The 15410-nt window shown below is 40.0% G+C and overlaps 1 protein-coding gene across 2 annotated transcripts in view; it reads right to left on the reverse strand.

The window, feature by feature from the left end:
* hsf4 (heat shock transcription factor 4) overlaps positions 1 to 13916 on the reverse strand; it is an 83727-nt gene extending 69811 nt beyond the window's left edge. For both annotated transcript variants that reach the window (XM_061917423.1, XM_061917422.1), the window contains exons 1-4: positions 13378 to 13916; positions 7415 to 7523; positions 7209 to 7336; positions 4851 to 4975 (exon numbers count right to left, since the gene is read on the reverse strand). In XM_061917423.1, the coding sequence (XP_061773407.1) occupies positions 4851 to 4975; positions 7209 to 7336; positions 7415 to 7523; positions 13378 to 13503 (488 nt within the window). In that variant the 5' untranslated portion in view covers positions 13504 to 13916. The remainder of the gene's footprint in view (positions 1 to 4850; positions 4976 to 7208; positions 7337 to 7414; positions 7524 to 13377) is intronic.
* Between the last annotated feature and the right edge of the window lie 1494 nt (positions 13917 to 15410).

The raw sequence follows: 15410 nt of genomic DNA on the forward strand, positions 1-15410 counted from the left end.
ATTCTCTGCTCTCATTAGCAAACAAAGCTGAGCACAAAGCAGCAGCAGCAGCAGCACACAAAGACGACACAGCAGCAATGTGATCAACAATAGCCTCCAAAGACAAAAAGCTTTTTACTGTGTCATTTGCTCACATATAGCAACAGGAGTCACACACCTTTTTTTGACCAAGCATTTTTTTCTACAGCATATACACACATTTGGCTTCCTTGTTGCAGTTTAAGAAACTAGTTCATTTAGATAAATGATTAAATGTATTTATTTATTATATCTCTTACTTTTTTAATACCTAACTCTGCTAATCTAATTTTTCTATTGCTATTTTTTTTTATTTTAATCGGATTAATCAAACTTTTGAATTTGGATTAATCATAATTAGTTATAGTTTATTACTTGCTTAAATATTTGGACAGAAATGCAATTGTATTGTCAAAATGTCATTCAGGAACATTTTTGTGTTTTGATTCTATTATCATGAATGAATTACAGTTTAGTTTGCTTTTTTTGTGCGCAAAAAAACAATCACATTATATTTCATTAAGAATTGTATTATTTTAGATATTACTGTTACATGCTTTCTGAGGAGCATCATAATCAGGAGTCCAAACTGTGGCCCACAGCAATAATAAAATTCTAAGAATAAAAGAGCAAAACAATATAACGAAAACAATATAGTATCGTTGATAATAATATTTAATAATATGCTTTGTCATCTATAACACAAAGCTGACACAACATTGTTTTTTTCAAAATGATATGTATGCTTAAAAAAATAAATAAAGATGAAGACATAAAAAGCTATCAAAATGGCCCCTGCATGCTTTGACTTTTAAGGTGGAAACAGTTTTGACACATTTAATCTAAGAGCTTGTTTAGAGATTGCATTTACAATACAATATATTGTGCCTTCTATGAAATACAGACTGTAGACTTACATGGCCAACAGAAGAAGTAAAAAAAATAAACGGTAGATATTTTAATAAATGGGGAGCTTATTCGAGCAATAGTCCACACAGCCACAGTACTAATCCATTTTACAGGTGGATTATTATTAATTATTAGTATATTTGTCACACAAAGGGGATTTAATAGAGTTCTTCACTTTTGCACAAGAAACTTAAATTTGTTGCTGATTGGTATATTGTGCAAACAAACTCTTATATATTGATGCAGTAGTACCTCAACTTAAGACTGAGTGTTTTCAGATAAGAGCTGGGAAGGAAGAAAGCGAGTGTGAAGGACAGTGCTGAGAAGAAAAAGCTGATGATGTTCTTTAAATTAAAGAAATAAATCATCAAAAACATGACCAAGCGTGTTGTCAACTCGACAAAGCAAGTTGAGCGTGTCACCCTACTGAACCAGAAGGAGTCTAATACCAGCCAATATCGTTATAATAACATATAAAGGGCGGACATTTATGAGAATATTGAGAAGCTGCTGATGCTGTGTTTGACGGAGAAGAAGCTAAGGAAGCCCACTCTCCAAAGTAAATACTGGACTTTGTTATTACATTACGTCGTGAAACTATACTCTAGATCAGGGGTGTCAAACGTATGGCCCAAGAGCCGGATCAGGCCCGCGAACAGGTTTTATCCATCCCGCGGGATGAGTTTGCTAAGTATAAAAATGAATGTGAAATTTTTGAATGAAAGAAACTGCTGTTCTAAATGTGTCCACTGGATGTCACAATAGCAATTCTTTATATTTTTGTAGATGATGCTACATATGTGAAACAAATCAATCACATGGTGTTAGTACATCAGTAGAGGAAAATGATCAAACTACATACAAACCCCGTTTCCATACAAAATGGGAAATTGTGTTGGATGTAAATATAAACGGAATACAATGATTTGCAAATCCTTTTCAACCCATATTCAATTTAATGCACTACAAAGACAACATATTTGATGTTAAAACTCAAACTTTACTTTTTTTGCAAATGATAATTAACTTAGAATTTCATGGCTGCAACACGTGTCAAAGTAGTTGGGAAAGGGCATGTTCACCACTGTGTTACATCACTTTTTCTTTTAACAACACTCAATAAACGTTTGGGAACTGAGAAAACTAATTGTTGAAGCTTTGAAAGTGGAATTCTTTCCCATTCTTGTTTTATGTAGAGCTTCAGTCGTTCAACAGTCCGGTGTCTCCGCTGTCATATTTTACGCTTCATAATGCGCCATACATTTGGATGGGGGACTGGTATGGACTGCAGGCGGGCCAGGAAAGTACCCACACTCTTTTACTAAGAAACCACCATGTTGTAACACGTGGCTTGGCATTTTCTTCCTGAAATAAGCCGGGGCGTCCATAATAACGTTGCTTGGATGACAACATATGTTGCTCCAAAACCTGTATGGACCATTCAGCATTAATAGTGCCTTCACAGATGTGTAAGTTACCCATGCCTTGGCCACTAATGCACCCCCATATCATCACAGATGTTGGCTTTTGAACTTTGCGCCTATAACAATCCGGATGGTTATTTTCCTCTCTGTTCCAGAGGACACCACGTCCACAGTTTCTAAATATAATTTGAAATGTGGACTCGTCAGACCACAGAACACTTTTCCACTTTGAATCAGTCCATCTCGCGCCCAGGGAAGCCAGCGGCGTTCCTTGGTGTTGTTGATAAATGGCTTTGGCTTTGCATAGCAAAGTTTTAACTTGCACTTACAGAAGTAGCGATCAACTGTAGTTACTGACAGTGGTTTTATGAAGTGTTCCTGAGCCCATGCGGTGATATCCTTTACTCACTGATGTCGTTCCTTGGTGTTGTTGATAAATGGCTTTGGCTTTGCATAGCAAAGTTTTAACTTGCACTTACAGAAGTAGCGACCAACTATAGTTACTGACAGTGGTTTTATGAAGTGTTCCTGAGCCCATGTGGTGATATCCTTTACTCACTGATGTCGGTTTTTGATGCAGTACCGCCTGAGGGATCAAAGGTCCGTAATATCATCGCTTACATGCAGTGATTTCTCCAGATTCTCTGAACCTTTTGATGATTTTACGGACTGTAGATGGTAAAATCCCTAAATTTCTTGCAATAGCTTGTTGAGAAATGTTGTTCTAAAACTGTTCGACAATTTGCTTACAAAGTGGTGACCCTCACCCCATCCTTGTTTGTGAATTACTTAGCATTTCATGGAAGCTACTTTTATACCCAATCATGGCACCCACCTGTTCCCAATTAGCCTGCACACCTGTGAGATGTTCCAAATAAGTGTTTGATGAGCATTCCTCAACTTTATCAGTATTTAATGCCACCTTTCCCAACTTTTTTGTCACCTGTTGCTGGCATCAATTTCTAAAGTCAATGAGTATTTGCAAAAAAAAAAAAAATGTTTATTAGTTTGAACATCAAATATGTTGTCTTTGTAACATATTCAACTGAATATGGGTTGAAAATGATTTGCAAATCATTGTATTCCGTTTTTATGTACATCTAACACAATTTCCCAACTCATATGGAAACGGGGTTTGAAAATAACATCCTATAATTTGATTTTGATGTACTTTTTTTTATCTTGATAGATTGAAAATTAACACCAATGAGTTGACTGATGAACGTTATCTCATAATTTATTCAGAAAATATAAATAAAGATAGAATAGTATTAACCGCAACATGTAAGTCTAAAACAACTCCCAACAACATTATGATTTGTACATTGTACACAGAGTGTGCTTGTTCTATTTTTAAACAAAGAAAACAATCTAAGGTGGTCTTTATTTTTAAGTTATTGTGCAGTGATTTTACCAGTCTGGACCACTTGGTAGTAGATTTTTCTCAATGTGGCCCCCCATCTAAAATGAGTTTGACACCCTTGCTCTAGGTCAGGGGTCGGGAACCTTTTTGGCTGAGAGAGCCAAGAAGCCAAATATTTTAAAATGTATTTCCCTAAGAGACATATAATATTTTTATAACACTGAACACAACTAAACGTGTGCATTTTTAAGTAAGACCAACATTTCTAGAGTATAATAGGTCTCTTATTCTTTGTAATAACATTGTTATTCTGAAGCTAACTGTGGTGGGGGCGTGGCCTGTGGGCCTGCAGCAAACTTGGGTGTCCCAGGACTGGCCTCGAAATCAGCGACAGGTGCGTAGATGGCCCACCATGGCCTTGTTATCTAATCAACTGACGCTCTGTTATAAGCAGCAGCCAGGAGGAGAGACGGGGTGGAGGCTGGAGCCAGAGCGCGAGCGAGAGAGAAAAATACAATTGCTGGAAAGCAACTGAGAGACTTATTGAAAAATAAAACAATAATGTAACCCCGAAAAGGGCTCTCATGTCGGTGCTTGGTGGTCTGAAGAACCCCCAGGAGGGCAAGCCCCACACTAACCAATAATAAATAAATTACTACTTACCATTAACGCAACTTCTTGAACATAAAAAAGCATGATAATGTTTTATATTTTGAACGTTATTTTTAACACTGTGATTACAAGTGGAATTATTCATTACTTATCATGTTAAGGAATGTCAGCTCAGATTTATCCGAGAGCCAGATGCAGTCATCAAAAGACCCACATCTGGCTGTAGAGCCATTGGTTCCCTACCCCTGCTCTAGGTGTTACTGTAGTGGTACATTGTATTGTATTGTTTTCAATATATTGTTTATTATCTAAAAGTGTATTTTGAATTGTAAAAAGCATGGTAAAATTGTGCTGTTCTGGAGGGGTTAAGTACCAATTAAATTGAATTCAATTGATTTCAAAGGGAAACATTAATTTGAGATTCGAGTGTTTTGAGTCAAGAGCTCTGTCACAGAACCAGTTGAGTTCATAAATTGAGGTACTACTGTACATTAATATATTATAAAAACAAGATGTTAACTCACTGCTTCATGTCCTGCATCTGACACTCCATGTTGTCTTGTTGCGTTCTCAGAAGTTGAACTTCATACAGGAGTTTGCTGAGGTCCTCCTGGCGAACTTTAGTCTCCTCGCTCTTTACTAGTGATACCTGAACACACGGGGACGCTGTAAGTTTGTTTGAATATAAAATATTTGGTTTTATATACATTGTAGGTAGGGGACCGGACAAAGAGCAGCTTAAAACGAGGACTCAGATTTCCCTCGCCCGGATGCAGGTCACCGTGGCCCCCCCTCTGCCCCCTTTCCAATGGGCTCACCACTCATAGGAGGGGGCACAGAGGTTGGGTGCAGTGTGAGCTGGGCGGCAGTTGCAGATCTTCAGTTGCAGAAGCTAGCTCTTGCGGCGTGAAAGGTCACCTTGCTGCAGGGGAAGGATCCTGAGCTGGTGTGCAATGTGGAAAAGTTCTGGTTAGATATAGTCGGGCTCTGGAACCAGTCTTTTCAAAAGGGGCTGGACTCTCTTCCACATTTTGGCGTTGCACGCAGTGAGAGGAGAAGAGGCTGGGGTGGCAATCCTGGGTTCTACGTTGGAGTTTAACCCAGTGGACGAGAGTGTAGCTTCCTCTGCCTTTGAGTGGGGGGAAGGGTCCTGATGGGTGTTTGTTCTTACTTACCAGACAACAGCTCAGAATACCCACCCTTTTTGGATTCTTTCAAAGGGGTACTGGAGAGTGCTCTCTCAGGAGATTCCCTTGTTCTGCTGGGTGACTTCAATGCTCACATTGACAACGACTGTGAAACCTGCAGGCGTGATTGGGAGGAACGGCTGCCCGGATCTGAACCCAAATGGTGTTTTTTTGGGGGGTTTTTTTTCACAGATTGTTCATAACAAACACCATGTTCAAACATAAAGGTGTCCACATGTACATTTGGCACCAGGACACCCGAGGCCGCAGTTCCCTGTGGGTGGATGACATCAGCCCAGAGTTCCTTAAGGCTCTGGAGGCTGTGAGGTTGTCTTGGTTGACAAGACTCTGCAACATTGCGTGGACATCGGGGGCGGTACCTCTGCACTGGCAGACCGGGGTGGTGGTTCCTCTTTTTAAAAAGGGGAAACAGAAGGTGTGTTTCAACTATTGAGGGATCACATTAATCAGCCTTCCTGGTAAGGTCTATTCAGGTGTACCGGGGATGAGGCTACACCGAATCCTTGAACCTCAAATCCAGTGTGGTCCTTGTCGCGGAACTATTGACCAGCTCTTTACTAGCGACAGGGTCCTTGAGAGTGCATGGGAGTTTGCCCAACCAGTCGACATGTACTTTGTGGACTTGGAGAAGGCATTCGACCATCTTCCTCGGGAAGTCCTGTGGAGTGTGCTCAGAGAGTATGGGGTATCGGACTGTCTGATTGTGGCGGTCACCTCACTGTTTGATCAGTGTCAGAGCTTGGTTATTTCAGTGATGTTGGACGACACCAGGGCTGTCTTTTGTCACCGATTCTGTTATCAACTTTTATGAACAGAAATTCTAGGCGCAGTTAGAGGGCTGAGGGGATCCGGTTTGTTGGCTGCAGGATAAGTTCACTTCTTTTTGCAAATGATGTGGTACTGATGGCTTCATCTGGCCAGGATATTCAGCTTTCACTGGATCGGTTCGCAGCCGAGTGTGAAGCGACTGCGAGGAGAGTCAGCACCTCCAACTTCCAGTCCATGGTTCTCACCTGGAAAAGGGCGGAGTACCATTTACGAGATCTTGCCACAAGTGGAGGCGTTAATTTCTCAAACCTCGGAGTCTTGTTCACGAGTAAGTAAAAGTGGATTGTGAGATCGACAGGCGGCTCGGTGTGGTGTCTGCACTAATGCGGACACTGTATTGATCTATTGTGGTAAAAAAAAGGAGCTGAGCCGGAAGGCAAAGCTCTCAATTTATCGGTTGATCTACGTCCCCTATTCTCACCTTTGGTCATGAGTTTTGGGTTATGACCGAAAGGACAAGATCACGGGTACAAGCGGCTGAAATTAGTTTTGTCCGTCGTGTGGCGGGGCTCTCCCTTAGAGGTCGTGCGAAAAGCTACGTCATTAGGGAGAAGCTCCAAGTATAGCCGCTGTTCCTCCAACATCGAGAGGAGTCGGATGAGGTGGTTCGGGCATCTGGTCAAGATGCCCCCCGGACGCCTACTGAGGGAGGTTTTTAGGGCATGTCCGACCGGTAGGAGGCCACGGGGAAGACCCAAGACACGTTGGGGAGGGGGCGGGGCAGACAAAGTGGTTGGGAGAGGGAAGTCTGAGCTTCTCTGCATAGGCTGCTGCCCCTACGACCTGACCTCGGATAAGCGGAAGAAGATGGATGGATGGAGATTGTAAGTCCATATACTGTAGTACCTTCCTCTTAATATGTTCCAGCATGTGTTCATGTCCCTGGAGAAAGTACAGGTGCTGAAACTCTGTATCGTCCCTCTCAGGCTTCACCAGCCCGCTTTGCTCAATATTCACCACTTTTCGGAAGCCGTCTGGAAAAAGCAAAGTAGAAAACATATTAGGAAGAGGAGAGCAGAAGAAAATATGAAGGAAAAGAAGAGAATACTCACACATGTTGAGCTGTCGGACAAAGCTTGCCATGTTATTGTGTTTGAAGTACTTTGGCAAAACTTCCTTGGCAAAGCGACCCTGGTCAAACACATGGAAACTGGTCCCAGTCTGAAATAGACACATTTACTTTTTAAATCGCTTTTCTGGAAACCTGTCCTCATTAGGGCCATAGGTGAGCTTCAGCCAAACCTAACTGACTTTAGAAAAGAGACTGGGTGGTGGGGGTCTGGGGGGGTTTAATCAAGGGGGCACTTATTGACAAATACCCAATCACATTGATACCTAATGATAATCTAGAGTCTTCAATTAACCTAAAACGCATTTGTTTGGGAATATGACCGGAGAATACTCACCAGTTAATGGTGTACAAGCTTTTAAATCATATCTAGACATCTTGTCACACATTATGTTCCATTATTCTACCTATTTATAGCCTAAATCAGTGGTTCTCAAATGGGGGGTACCTGAATGTATGCCAAGGGGTACGTGAGATTTTTTAAAAATATTCTAAAAATAGCAATAATTCAAAAATCCTTTATGAATATATTTATTGAATAATATTTCAACAAAATATGAATGTAAGTTCAAAAACTGTGAAAAAAAATACAACGATGCAATATTCAGTGTTGACAGTTAAGTTGATGAATCCAGATGGATCTCTATTACAATCCCCAAAGAGGGCACTTTAAGTTGATGATTACTTCTATGTGTAGAAATCTTTATCTATAATTGAATTTATTTTTCAACAAGATTTTAGTTATTTTTATATATTTTTTTCAAAATAGTTCAAGAAAGACCACTACAAATGAGCAATATTTTTGCACTGTTATACAGTTTAATAAATCAGAAACTGATGACATAGTGCTGTATTTTACTTATTTATCTCTTTTTTTTCAACCAAAAATGCTTAGCTCTGATTAGGGGGTACTTGAATTAAGAACATGTCCACAGGGGGTACATCACTGAAAAAATGTTGAGAACCACTGGCCTAAATGACTGCTAAAGAGGTACAGTACTGCCAATCGTGATACGATTTAATGTAATTAATGATTGGAAAAGAGCCTGTGTGATGTAGTTATTCACAGAAAAGCAGTCCCTGAGATGCGAACAACATTTTGCATATGGCTGCATGCAGGGCCATCAAAGTGGATTGGTAAGTGGGACTCTAGTAATAAACAATACATTTAAAAATTAAGGTTGTCTAACATAATGATAATCCTATGAGTGTCAGCTAACTACTACTTCACATTCTAAAATAAAGAAACTTGGGAGATTTATAAACTTATTTAAGTGAAAATTTACAGGTTAGCGGTATTATTGTTGCCACCATATATTGAATTTGTTTTGAACAAAACCAAACAATTTAGGGGTTTTTATCTAGATATGTTTGAGATGTAACCCAAATGGTTTGGCCCACTGTCTTTATCCCATTTTGCACGGGAACGCGGACCCTGGTTGTTTGCATGAAAAGTAGTGTGCTGACCACCGAGCTAAAAGCCTGAGCTGGCTAACTGCATGATTTACTAACGTACACACCGCCTGGCCCCTGATACACTCACCCCCTGGGCCTCACGGCAACACTGTAACCCGGGTGGTTCAGCCCCCTGCCTTTATCCCATTCTGCACAGGGACGCGAACCACACTGTCTGACCCCCAATATACCGGTATTCCATAATGCCCTACTTAAAAAGTCAAAGAGTTAATTAAGATTTTTACACTTTTTAAAAAGCTTGTTTCAACCAAATCCATGCAATAATTAGTTTTTTAGTGAATGTAAATATTAAGGGTGTCCCAAAAAAAGAAATCTAATTTTCAATTAATCGATCCTTATTTCTGACTAATCTTAATCCATAAAAAAAAAAAGAAATTGTTTCACAAAAAATGGTGTACGTATATACGTGTATATATATATATATATATATATATATATATATATATATATATATATATATAAGGGGTGTGGGAAAAAATCAATTTGAATACGGATCACGATTCTTACGTTGTGCGGTTCAGAATCGATTCTCTTTTTTTTTTTTTATCAATACCATAACAATGCAATCCAATTCCAAAACCAAACCTGACCCAGCAACACCCGGAACTGCAATAAACAGAGCAATTGAGAGGAGACACAAACACGACATAAAACAAACCAAAAGTAGTGAAACAAAAATGAATATTATCAACAACAGTATCAATATTAGGTATAATTTCAGCATAGCAGTGATTAAAAATCCCTCATTGACATTATCATTAGACATTTATAAAAATAAAGAAAAAAGAATAGTGTCACAGTGGCTTACACTTGCATATATATATATATATATATATATATATATATATATATATATATATATATATATGTGACCCCGAAAGGGAATAAGCGGTAGAAAATGGATGGATGTATATATATATATATATATATACATACATACACACACACACACATATATATATATATATATATATATATATAAAATAAATAAATGGGTAAATGGGTCGTACTTGTATAGTGCTTTTCTACCTTCAAGGTACTCAAAGCGCTCTGACACTACTTCCACATTTACCCATTCAAACACACATTCACACACTGATGGAGGGAGCTGCCATGCAAGGCGCTAACCAGCACCCATCAGGAGCAAGGGTGAAGTGTCTTGCTCAGGACACAACGGACCTGACGTACTAGGTTGGGATTGAACCAAGGACCCTCGGGTTGCGCACGGCCACTCTACCACTGCGCCACGCCGTCCCTAATATATACATACACATATATATATATATATATATATATATATACATAAACACATATATATGTGTGTATATATGTGGAAACCATTGTTATTAAAAAAGTGTTGATTTTGAATTGAGAATCGTTTTGAATCGAGAATCGCTTCTGAATCGAATCATCACCCCCAAGAATCAAATCAAATCAGAATTGTGAGGTGCTCAACAATTCACATCTCTAGTAAACATACAACATGTTAAGGTAACGTGGCGTCAGTTCCTGGCCCTGCACTCTTTAGTACCTATATGCTGCCGCTAGGTGACATCATACGCAAATACGGTGTTAGCTTTCACTGTTATGCTGATGACACCCAACTCTACATGCCCTTAAAGCTGACCAACACGCCAGATTGTAGTCACCTGGAGGCGTGTCTTAATGAAATTAAACAATGGATGTCCAGCAATTTTTTGCATTTTGACGGGAAAAAAACGGAAATCTTCATTATCAGTCCTCCTATTTAATAATACCACCTTAAGATTTGACAAAACAAATATACAATGCGACTCCGTAAAGAATTTCGGTATTATCTCCGACCCAACTCTCTTGTTTGAGTCACACATTAAGAGTGTTACTAAAGCGGCCTTCTTTCATCTCCGTAATATCACTAAAATGTGTTCTATTTTGTCCACCAGCGACGCTGAGATCATTATTCATGCGTCTGTTACGTCTCGTCTCGATTACTCTAACCTATTATGTTCGGGTCTCCCTCTGTCTGGCATTAAACGGTTACAGTTGGTACAAAATGCGGCTGCTAGACTTTTGACAAGAACAAGAAAGTTTGATCATATCACACCTGTACTGGCTCACCTGCACTGGCTTCCTGTGCACTTAAGATGTGACTTTAAGGTTTTACCACTTACGTATAAAATACTACATGGTCTAGCTCAGTGGTTCTTAACCTGGGTTCGATCGAACCCTAGGGGTTCGGTGAGTCGGCCTCAGGGGTTCGGCGGAGGTCAAAACACACCCGACTCATCATGTCAATACAAATTTCCCCCTATCGGCATATTACAGATACGGCAACAGCTGACTGATATACAGGTATGCAATTTGTTGTGAATTTATGTACTGTGTTGGTTTTGTTGTTTGAAGAAGGTGCTGTTCCTGCACGGTTAATTTTGTGCACCAGTACAAAACAACAACATGGTAACACTTTAGTATGGGGAACATATTCACCATTAATTAGTTGCTCATTAACATAAAAAATAGTAACGTATTGGCTCTTGACTAGTCATTATTAAGTACTTATTAATGCTTTATTCAGCATGGCTTTATTATAACCCTAACCCTCTAACCCTGACCCTAACCCTAACCAAATAACTCTGAATTAAGTCTAGTTATACATTCAATATGTTCCCCTCGTGTCCAAATAACTCTAAATTAAGTCTTTATTACTTAGAATATGTTCCCCTAGTGTGCAAATAACTCTAAAATAAGTCTTTGTTACTTAGAATATGTTCCCCATACTAAAATGTTACCAAAAACATATAACTTTGTCTTGAATTTGAAAAAAAAAAAAAAACATTTTCTTTTTCACTAAAGAAGGGTTCAGTGAATTCACATATGAAACTGGTGGTTCTCCAACAAGGTTAAGAACCACTGGTCTAGCTCTATCCTACCTTACTGATTGTATTGTACCATATGTCCCGGCAAGAAATCTGCCTTTTAAGAACTCCAGCTTATTAGTGATTCCCACAGCCCAAAATAAATATTCCGGCAACAGAGCGTTTTCTATTCAGCCTCCAGTACTCTGGAATGCCCTTTTGGAAAACAATTAAAGACGCTAACTTAGTAGAAACATTTAAGTCCCATCTTAAAACTCATTTGAAGCCTTTCAATAGACCCCTTTTTAGACCAGTTGATCAGCCGTCTCTCTTTTCTTCTCTGCCCCTCTTTCCTGCATGGAGAGGTTATCAGGTGACCATGAATCAACTTCAACGGAGGAGAGACTAGCTGTTCCAAGTCGGGACCGGGATGGACCACTGTTTTATGCATCAGTCGGTGACATCTATGCATTGCTGACGTGTCTACATGCAAAAGGATCCCTTGCTCGCCACACTATGGACGGGAGACATGGATTGGTACATGCATATTTTTACATACCTAACATTGCATGTGATCAAGTACTATTATTTTGACAGGGACTATAGAGTCCTTTCTTGTGTTTCTTTATCTCAAGATTGATTTCTTGTTTTTATTTTTTTTTCTCTATTTGACATGTACAAAGTGAATGTAGCAAGGGTCGGCATAATACGCTTTTTGCCTCAGCCTATACCTTATTTATGTGCTATGCACTTGAAGTGTACTGTTTACATAAACTGACGACCAAATAAAAAACAATGTATTGAAAAAAATGTACTCTTACATTATTAACCGTATCCACTCGGCATCCATTGCACCGGTCACCCAAAGGGGGCCCCCCACATCATCGGTCCATTCCAAGGTTTCAAGTTGTTCCCATTGGGTTGAGTTTTTTCTTGCCCTGATGTGGGATCTAAGCCGAGGATATTGTTGTGGCTTGTGAGGCCCTTTGAGACATTTGTAAGTAAGGGCTATATAAGTGAATTTTGATTGATTGATTGAATTTTGTTTGGATGGGCAAGGCCGCCATAATGCATGGGTTTACGGGCATTTTGACGGTGGAATGCAATAATTGGTGTTCATAGCTGTCAATCACAAACAACTCAGGTTTGTCTGGCAATCGTATACTCTCTCTCTCTCTCTCTCTCTCTCTCTTGGCTTGAGTTGTTTTTTCCAACTGCTCCGAGCAGGGCTCAAACCCACATCGCCATCGCGAGAGACCTTTATTCACACTCGCATAGATGTGTATGCGCCTGTCGCGAAGGAGATGTATTCATTAACAATTAAAAAAAATTGGTGATATTTTTGCATTGTTTCTGTTCTGTTGAGTGAAATCATGATTTATCTTTTCTAACTGTTTTCGGGTGGGGGGTGTTGAGTTGTTGAGGTTTTCCCAGGGGCCCCCGCTTAAGATCAGTCGGCCCTGTGTATGGGGAGCGACATTGGGTTAGTCGTAGAATGGGGGACCTTTTATGGGTCTTGTGTAAGACAAATTAAGGAGGAACACAAGAATAAATATCAGAGTTGCTATGAGTAAAACCTTACATGAGATACTCACGTTTGTCCCTGGCTTACCAACACATTTTTAAAGCTACTCACAGCACTCCAGCAGATGAGGTGGTTGGTATCTGGATCCTCCACCAGAGTCCACAGTTTGGTGAGAAAGGCTGGAACGTTGCTGGTGTAGCTGCCATCTACACCCATGGCACCCGGAGACTCCTGCATGCTGACAGCCGGTCCACTGTCACCCTCTACAATGGGAAACCAGTTGTTTGGAGTAAGGAACGTCTGTAAATATTTCTTCGTGACAACTTTCCACACTAGTCCATGTTGGAGAAATCCACTTGTGACAATCCGTTACTGATATTCCCAAGTTTGCCTCAGTCTGTTGGATTCCATCCCTGTGAAGCACGGGCCAGCCTTTTCTCTGATGACCTCCAATTGTCTTGACCGGCCTGTCAAATATGCTGTTAATCTCTCTTTAGATATCTGTCATTTCTAGTTCCTCTCTTTACATTTGCTCCCTTCTTTCAGAACTCTTTGTCACAGCAGTCATCATGTGAATGTCATCACGGAAGGTCCTTGTCAGCACACACAGCATTCAAGCCCACCCCAACACACACACACACACACACACACACACACACACACACACACACACACACACACATCCCCTGGCCTCCAACTGACAATATAGAGAGCGCTCTGTAAAACAATGCAGCTCACATACAAAAGCTTAGATAGAGCACTAAGTTCCAGTCAGCTGAAAGGTTCACCTAATATTAGTGCAACAGTATTTCAGCAGTAGTGTGCCGTCAGTACCAGCAAGGCCTTCTCTGCTGGGTTAACATAACCAGAAATCATGATCAGAATTAAAGACAAAATAATGTTTTAATTTACTTTCCCTAAATACATAATAGAATAATTGCCCTTGTGGATCATTAAAGTTTGTCTAAGACTATCTAAAAGTATTCATATTCTCTTCACGTCATAGTATGCTCCTTCCAGTGATGTTGTTTTTAGTTTTAGTTTGTACAGTGGGGCAAAAAAGTATTTAGTCAGCCACCGATTGTGCAAGTTCTCCCACTTAAAATGATGACAGAGGTCTGTAATTTTCATCATAGGTACACTTCAACTGTGAGAGACAGAATGTGAAAAAAAACATCCAGAAATTCACATTGTAGGAATTTTAAAGTATTTATTTGTAAATTATGGTGGAAAATAAGTATTTGGTCAAACATTCAAAGCTCTCAGTGATGGAAGGAGGTTTTGGCTCAAAATCTCACGATACGTGGCCCCATTCATTCTTTCCTTAACACGGATCAATCGTCCTGTCCCCTTTGCAGAAAAACAGCCCCAAAGCATGATGTTTTCACCCCCATGCTTCACAGTAGGTCTGGTGTTCTTGGGATGCAACTCAGTATTCTTCTTCCTCTAAACACGACGAGTTGAGTTTATACCAAAAAGTTCTATTTTGGTTTCATCTGACCACATGACATTCTCCCAATCCTCTGCTGTATCATCCATGTATCCATTTTGGTATAAACTCAACTCGTCGTGTTTGGAGGAAGATGAATACTAGGGATGGCGTGGCGCAGTGGAAGAGTGGCCGCGCGCAACCCAAGGGTCGCTGGTTCAATCCCCACCTAGTACCAACTTTGTCATGTCTGTTGTGTCCTGAGCAAGACACTTCACCCTTGCTCCTGATGGGTGCTGGTTAGCGCCTTGCATGGCAGCTCCCTCCATCAGTGTGTGAATGTGTTTGTGAATGGGTAAATGTGGAAGTAGTGTCAAAGCGCTTTGAGTACCTTGAAGGTAGAAAAGCGCTATACAAGTACAACCCATTTATTATTTATTTACTGAGTTACATCCCAAGAACACCAAACCTACTGTGAAGCATGGGGGTGGAAACATTATGCTTTGGGGCTGTTTTTCTGCTAAGGGGACAGGACGATTGATCCGTGTTAAGGAAAGAATGAATGGGGCCATGTATCGTGAGATTTTGATCCAAAACCTCCTTCCATCAGTGAGAGCTTTGAATGGTTGACGAAATACTTATTTTCCAACATAATTTACAAATAAATTCATAAAAATTCCTACAATGTGAATTCCTGGATTTTTTTTCACATTCC

This window comes from Nerophis ophidion, linkage group LG12 (assembly GCF_033978795.1).
Source record: "Nerophis ophidion isolate RoL-2023_Sa linkage group LG12, RoL_Noph_v1.0, whole genome shotgun sequence".
NCBI lineage: Eukaryota > Metazoa > Chordata > Actinopteri > Syngnathiformes > Syngnathidae > Nerophis > Nerophis ophidion.